The 8,103-nt window shown below is 32.2% G+C and overlaps 1 protein-coding gene across 1 annotated transcript; it reads left to right on the top strand.

Moving 5' to 3' along the window:
* The first annotated feature begins 238 nt into the window (after positions 1-238).
* On the top strand, positions 239-6,468 carry LOC145006180 (uncharacterized). The gene is made up of 15 exons (XM_078965279.1): positions 239-652; positions 923-1,165; positions 1,728-1,844; positions 1,928-1,975; positions 2,061-2,162; positions 3,233-3,316; positions 3,422-3,540; positions 3,642-3,743; positions 4,633-4,749; positions 4,889-4,954; positions 5,029-5,149; positions 5,241-5,324; positions 5,490-5,564; positions 5,650-5,691; positions 6,034-6,468. Exons 2-15 carry the CDS (start codon positions 1,163-1,165, stop codon positions 6,130-6,132), a joined length of 1,179 nt encoding a protein of 392 aa, XP_078821405.1. The 5' UTR covers positions 239-652; positions 923-1,162; the 3' UTR covers positions 6,133-6,468.
* Positions 6,469-8,103: the final 1,635 nt, after the last annotated feature.

The following is an 8,103-nucleotide window of genomic DNA, read 5'->3' as shown; positions in this document are numbered from 1 at the left end:
TTTGTTAATATAAAATAATAAAAACAAAAAACTTGTTACCTGAAATAATCGAAAAGAATATGTCAAATCATATGTGTATCAAACAATCAATATAATAAACCTTAATTTAAAAAGCAAATAACACAAAATCTTCCCCGTTCATCTTGGATAGATATCGGCCCCATATGGCCCCAGCATGCCAACCGCAAAATTACAGTTGTTTAGAAAGTGAAGTGCCAGACCGACAACCAAATTAAAAATGTCACTCTGCACGTCTACGCACGAACGACACGGATGCATTACCTTTCACCCTGCATCTCGCTTTCAAAACAAAACCCACTCTCTAGTAATATTGTCTCTTATGTCCCATCGGCCACCTCTACCGCCGTCGGCTCACGGCGGTTTCTGACTTGAAACCGACGTCGTTTCACGTTACGTGATCCGTAGCGACGCTTTCATTGCTGCAAACCGAAAACTTCCTTACTTTCTTCGCAAACTTTTGCCATTTATTATTAATCTTAAACTCGCTGTTTGCTTCTCTTTCTCCCTCTAATTATTCCTTGCTTTACAAATACGATCCACTTTCCTGTAAAGATTTAACGTAATTAAAAGTTGCTTTTGGTTTATCTTCTTCGCTTTGGCGCTTTCTTCAATTCCTGACATGAAGCTGAAGGTTCTCTCTCTCTCTCTCTCTCTCTCTCTCTCTGTATACATACTCGCATACATATATGTATAATGATATGGATGTATGTATCTGTGCCTCTGATTCTTTTACTCGATTATGTCTTCTTCTTTTGGGTAACAAAAGGGAAATTGTGGTGTAAAACTCCGTTGCTTTAAAAAAGTTAAATATTTGAAAGTGTGGTGGGGGGATATCTGGAATCATTTTCTATGTGCATGTATCTGTTTAATTGAACTTTTTTCTTTCTCTCATACTTTTCAGGTGATAGTTTGGGTATAAATTTCATCCTCATTTCTTGATAGAAGAAGTCCATACGAGGAATTTTAAGAGTAGATTACTGCAAAAGAAAGCTGAGATAGTTACTGATAGCTCGGTTTGTTACGTCTTTAACTCCACCTCTGGTTTTATGCTCCGATAACCCGAAAAAACGACGACTTTAAAAGGGTTTTGACCCTTCGACTTCCTTCTGCAGCAAATTATAGAGAAAGCGAGGCTGTGAAAATGGTAAAAAGATGCAAAATCATCCTCCTTTGACCTTGATGTTTATGTTTTATGTCTGTTAATTTTATTTTTTTACGAGATAAGTGGATTATGTTTAAATAATTTATAGAAAATTATGGCTCTGTTCCAGTTACAGAGTTATACTTTGACCTTATTGAGTCGTATCATTTTGTTTCAAACTTAAAAGGTTCAATGTAGAGATTTTATTTATATATAAGATCATATATATCTGTTTGTAATGGGTTTCTGATTTTCCTAAAAAATGAAGAACACACATATATCAAATTTTTTCAAAAATAACCGATTTGACTTCCAAAATTCAAACCTTATAGAGTGGAACAACTGTGTTTCACATTTAAATTTTGTATAGGACTTGGTTACAAAATGTAACATAACATGTTACAAAATTCCATTATAAAAATTGATAAATGCTGGTATGGATTTTAAATCTTTTATGATTAAAATCACTTTGATTGGCTCTCAAAAGTCAATACTACCCATGTTCCATAAACATGATCTGAGATATTTTATGATCTTGACTTCGTTATTTTTTTCAAAATTTCAGGTCTCTCTTCCGTCTGATTCTCAAAGTAGAAGAACCATAATCAAACTCATTATCATGGCATCTTTAATTTGTGGTCTATATCTCATGGGAAACCCATTCTTTGCACATGACTTTAAAGTAAGTACATTTTCCTTTCATTTGTCTATTTACCTTTGATTCTTAACAATATCAAAGGCGAGTAACGTAATTTCCCGTTGTAGATTCCACAAAAATCAAAAATGGAGTTGAAAGATGCTGAAAAATGCAAGGTTTTTATCATTCATCGATAAATATTAAAGTTTTGAGTTTTCTATACTACTAAAGCTTACACTTAAAGTTTCCCTATTGTTTTAGAATCAGTGTAGGCCTCAAGGGACCGATGTGTTACCCGCAGGAATTCTTGCCAAAACTTCTGACTTGGAGATGCGCCCTCTATGGGGTTCGGATCCTGATAATGTAAGTTATGCAATCAAGCTCGGGTTTTAATTAATACATGGGACAATGTCACTAAATAATAACCAAGTTTTATACACACCTCAAACTTATTTCAAGGGATTTAACCATTGGTTTTGTTCATGTGTTATGTAGTTTTGTACCTTTTTGTTCCTTTATTATACTTTTTTATATTTGTTGTGTCGTTGGAACAATTTCGTTATAAAATGATTAAGTTTGAGTTTTGTTCTAATGTTTTTGAAGTGTTGAAATATTGAATATTAACTTTATATAAATATATTTACAACATTAGAACAAAACTAAAACTCCGTAAATATCCAACAACATTGTTTTGATAAACTAGACATGTCTCCGTCATGTGTCTACATCAGTGTCATGTCACCAAAAAGAATACAAACCTTGTAATGAAAGGAGGGTTAATAGTACTTTAATGGTCCCATGCAAGAAGAAAAAAAATTGTGATAAGGGAACCAAAGAAATACAGGAATTGAATGACATAGGAATTAAAGTTAAAGTGGTTATAAAAGAAGTTTGAGAGAGAGGGAGAATTTTGTAATAAGAGAACCAATGAATTGCAAGAGTTTAATGAAATAGAAAGTTAAAGTGGTTATATCTCTTTAAAAGAAGTTTGAGAGAGAAATTTTGTAACAAGGGAACCAAAGAAATACAAGAATTGAATGAAATAGAAAGTTAAAGTGGTTATATCTCTTTAAAAGGAGTTTGAGAGAGAAAAAATTTTAATAAGGGAACCAAAGAAATACAAGAATTGAATGAAATTGAAAGTTAAAGCGGTTATATCTTTAAAAAGAGTTTGCGATATGCTGATGTAAGATGTTTGAAACTTTAATGCTATATATTATATAATAACCTTGTGCCTTAATAGTTCATTGGTTAATAAAAATTGCAACCTTTTCTTTTCTGGAACATTTTTTTATTGAAATGACCTATTTGCCTATGGCTATGGTTACAAAAAAAATATATGATGATATTGATGTGGGTTCTTTTATTGAAAGTAGGACTTAAGTAATTATTACATGTTTGGTCTTTTATATATGACATTCATTTTGATTCAGAACAATTCAAGCCTTCCTGTCAATTTGCTGGCGATTGCAGCTGGAATAAAGCAAAAGTATTTGGTTAATAAAATTATAACAAAGGTGATCAATCATTCGATTAATTACTTGTTTCTACTTATTTACATGTGCACCTGTGAGTGTGACTTATCAAAATTATTTGTTTGTTCTTAAATATCATTTTTGCAGTTTTTAGAAAATGGGTTTGTTGTAATGGTGTTTCATTATGATGGTATTGTTGATCAATGGGATGATTTACAATGGTCCAGTCGTGTCATTCATATTTCAGCTGCAAACCAAACAAAGTGGTAAAATCCTTTTGCCCTTTTGGCTTTTCATTTAACTTTTTATATCTATGCATGTGATCGAACTTGCTTTCTTTCTTTTTGTATTGTTGTTGATGTGTTAGGTGGTTTGCTAAACGTTTCTTGCACCCCGACATAGTTGCAGAATATGATTACATTTTTCTTTGGGACGAGGACCTTGATGTTGAACATTTTAATCCAAGTCGGTACGTACGTTTAAATTAATATTGTTACACAGAACTAGACAAGCTTTCTAGGGTTTTTTTGATGATTGTGATGAAAAAAGTATTCATATCTTTTGCATAGTCAAGAGATCAAAAAAGAGTCCCTATCCCACCACTAGGTGCTCAGCCCCCCTAATCTTGTATATTTTAATAAGCCCACCATAGTTGTACCATATCATCTATTGAGCAAATATCATTAATTAGAGTTTTTATTTTGTATCACAAAAAGAGATATTTACATAATTAGTCCTTTCATATTGTCTTGCTCGGTCAATTAAACTTTTTATATTGTCTTTCTATAACTAGTCAACATCTAACACATACATTTCCAATACCACAATATAAATACATTATTCACATATATTACTATTATTACATACTTTTCTGTCTCTTATTCTTTTATTACTAAATAATTAAAAATATAACTAGATATTTACATTTATATCATTTTTTTTAGATTCACTTATTATTTTAAAAATATATGATTAAAAGTGAAATACAAAAAAAAAATTAAAAAAAGAATAAAAGAATAGTTGTTATTTTTATATAGATTATTTTTTTCTCAATCAATTTTCTTTTTTAAATTAAATATTTTATTATATTGCTTGGAAATAAAATATATTTTTATATATTATTTCGATGTACGTCACCCTTATTAAAAATCCTAGTTTTGCCCTATGCCGTTATAATTTTTGTCTTATTGGCATTTGTCCTGTTCTAGTCTTGTACACGTCAAACACAGTAAAAAATCGTGATCCTTGAGTCACAAAAATATAACTTTATGAGTTGCTATAGGTTCATCCTTATAAACACGATCATGTATTGCATGAAAACTTCATATCTTTAATCTTATAAATGAATTCATGTGTAGGTATATATCAATCGTTAAAGAGGAAAAACTCGATATATCACAGCCAGCACTTGATCCTTCAAAATCAGAGATTCATCACCAAATTACCGTGCGTAGAAGAAACTCAAAAGTTCACAGGTATTGATGTAAACAAAATATCATTTTCCATCGTAGACTGGACTCTTTGTAGAAGAACAACCCTTCAGCATAAACAATCTAGCATTTTTGTGTAGATGCAAAAAAGATTAAACACCGATTTTGTTTATGATGTCAACAGGAGGTATTATAAGCTTAGAGGTGGTGGAAGGTGTTATGGCAACAGCACAGGTCCACCATGCATGGGGTAATGTTTTACTTCAATTTAACGTATACAGAAAACAAAGGATTCTTGTATTTACGGTGTTTTTCATATTGCAGATGGGTAGAAATGATGGCTCCAGTATTCTCAAAAGCTGCATGGAGATGCTCATGGTATCTGATTCAGAATGATTTGATTCATGGATGGGGCATAGATTTTCAGCTAGGCTATTGTGCTCAGGCAAATCACAAATCTTTGCCTAAATAAAATTCTTCCATTATTAGCTCTTGTGATGTTGGTTCTAACTAAAATTAAAAGTATATTATTACAGGGTGACCGCAAGCAAAAGGTTGGTGTGGTTGATGCTGAATACATAGTTCATTTGGGCGTCCCTTCTCTTGGTGGTGCAAACCATGTAAGTATTGTTTCTGACACTGTGCTAGTACTGATACTGATACTGATACTTATTTGATACTTACTGAGACTGTTATACATCAAAAGGTGGAACACAACGTGGGACGGGATATATAGTTTATGTTGTTCCGTGGTTTCTAATATTTTTTATTTTTCATTTAACTAGGCGAGCAAAATGTCAATAACTAATCATGTAACTGCAAAGAATTCAACATTAGATACACACAATATTCTCCTTCCGGTATAAGTCTTAGACCTCAACTATTTATCACTTTCTTTTGCATGTTTTTTTATTCATAATGTCTGTGTTTAATTCTTAATTTCAGTCGAACAGTAGTGATCTCCCTGCTGGCGATGAAAGATCTGAGGTATGTTAACCTCTTGGAAGTGCTCTTAAGCCTTTTTAGCTGAAACATTGCTTTATGCTTCTTTTGTGGAACCTTAAGGCAGCATTTGTTACATTGGACCTTTTTATGGTTATTTTTTTTTTTTATCATTATGATGATGCTGATGAGGACATTTATGTCTTTTACAACTACGAGGATCGATAACAATTCTCTGCCCCACCTTTTGGGTCCCATTGGCATCAGTCTCAATCCTAGTTTGATGCAAATTGTTATGTTTTATTTTTGTCTTGTTGTGCATAACAAATGAGACATCTTAAAAGTAAGGACTGTTTTTGACATTTCTCCTCATCGTCTTTGTTACAGGTGAGGAGGCAATCGTATAACGAAATGCGGGTCTTTTGGCGTAGATGGGACAAAGCGGTCGAAAATGACAAATGTTGGGTTGATCCATATGCAAATTGACAAAAAGGAAAAAAGTTAAAGAAATGTATTTCAAGATCATGCTGGAAAAGATTGCTACAACCTCCATTCATGAATTTTTTTTTTTTTAACAAAAGTTACGAGCTGGTAAAAGGTTATATTTGGGATTTCTGATTACGGCTCGTGATGGGATGGAAATCGATGGTATATATACATTTATGATTGTAAGTATTTTTTTTTTTTTTTTTTTTTTTCTATTTTGATGTTGGTGTTTGGCAGAAATTAGTAGTGAGAAAATCAGTTAAGTTTGATAGGATGAACAATGGCCACTATAATGTATTTATTTTGTGAAAGTGTTAATATGTGCCTATTTTGTAAGGGGTTGGGATCTTTACTTGATTAATTGCAAGATCTGAATAAATAAGGATTTATTCAGAAAGCTTGGTTAATAGCAATCGATTAAAGGTTTCATTTGCAATTTATGGGGCCATTTTTTTTTTTTTTTTTCCTTTTGCAGCTTGTGTTTTTCTTTACCTTTTAAAATAAAGTATTGGATTGAGATTTCTTTTTCTTTTTTGGTTACCTTTTTAACTTCAGTATTTGATTGAGAGATTTCTTTTTGCAAAGAATTCCCGAGATTGACTGAGCAAATCCAGTTTTTAGTTGCTCAAAACACACATTTTCCAGTTTTTGGAGACTCAAAAAAAAAACACATTTTCCAGTTTTTGGATGCTAGCTAGGGCACGTTTTCAAAATATGATCACTCAAATTACATTACATTTTCATGTTGTTTGATATATTATAAGATTTTTTTGAATATATATATATATATATATATATATATATATATATATATATATATATATATATATATATATATAAAAGAAATGGACTTTAACCAAAAACCTAAATTATCAAAAAATAATCACATTTTATTTTTCAGTAAACTGCAAAATTTTCTATGGTGTATATATTCCATCATTTATGGTTCTAAAATGGATTTTTTAGCAAAAAAAATATACTTATATACGACAGAATTTTGTTGTAGTCATGGACAACATGGGTGAGCATGGGCGGTTTTTGGTTAAAACCGAATCAAAAAAATTGCACCATTCGTAAGAAGCGTATACCAAAAGTTGCACCGTAAATACTCAGTCATCGGTTATTTGTTCAGTTTTGATTTTTAGTTATTTCGGTTTCCGGTTTCGTTTTTTCTCCCCTTTAATTTTGGTCCTCGACTCCAATCCGTTAAACCCTTAAAAAATCATCATTTTGCGCTTCTTTTAAATACTTTTTGCAAAATTTTGTTTCTACTTATAACATTTAAGTAACAATCATAATGTAACAATCCAAATTTTCAAAAGAAATTTTTCATTTTTAAGTAATCAAAACATTTCCAATAAACCATAAAATCTCAAGAACTCAGAGTGTCCCATAAAAAAACGTCTGAGAAAGTGCATGTCGCGCCATCAAGCATTGTCTTTGCCTTTAGGCTCAAAAGTACCTGAAACAAACCAACAAATTGTAGGCTAATGCTTAGTGAGTTCCCATAGCATACCTCACACAGTCCACATAATCACATATAACATTTTAGCTATAAAGCTACATAAATCACATAAGCCATGCATATAAACATATAGTGATGTCGTGGAAACCATCCAAGGTCTTACACCAAGTGTCACTAGAAACCCCCATATGGTCTTTGCTAGCCGACACGGGAACCCCCACGTGGGCTTGGCTCACTGTCGTGGGAACCTCCACACGATCTACCCTAATCATAGAAACATTATAGGAACTAAAAATATAAACATACTAGGAAGTCGTGGAAACCCTCCAGGGACTTATACCAAATGACAAAGGAACCTCCTCATAATCTTAACATATTGCCATGGGAACCCCCCAGGGACGTCCATACAAGTGTCATAGCGACATATCATCTAATCAACTATCTATCCATATATATCATAAACTGGGCCAGCCTTGGTGCCTTGGACCCATTGGTATGGTGAATAG

This window comes from Lactuca saligna, chromosome 7 (genome assembly GCF_052625555.1).
Source record: "Lactuca saligna cultivar CGN05327 chromosome 7, ASM5262555v1, whole genome shotgun sequence".
Taxonomy (NCBI): Eukaryota; Viridiplantae; Streptophyta; class Magnoliopsida; order Asterales; family Asteraceae; genus Lactuca; species Lactuca saligna.
The sequence above is the reverse complement of the archived record's forward strand: the minus strand, read 5'-3'. Positions and strand labels throughout refer to the sequence as shown.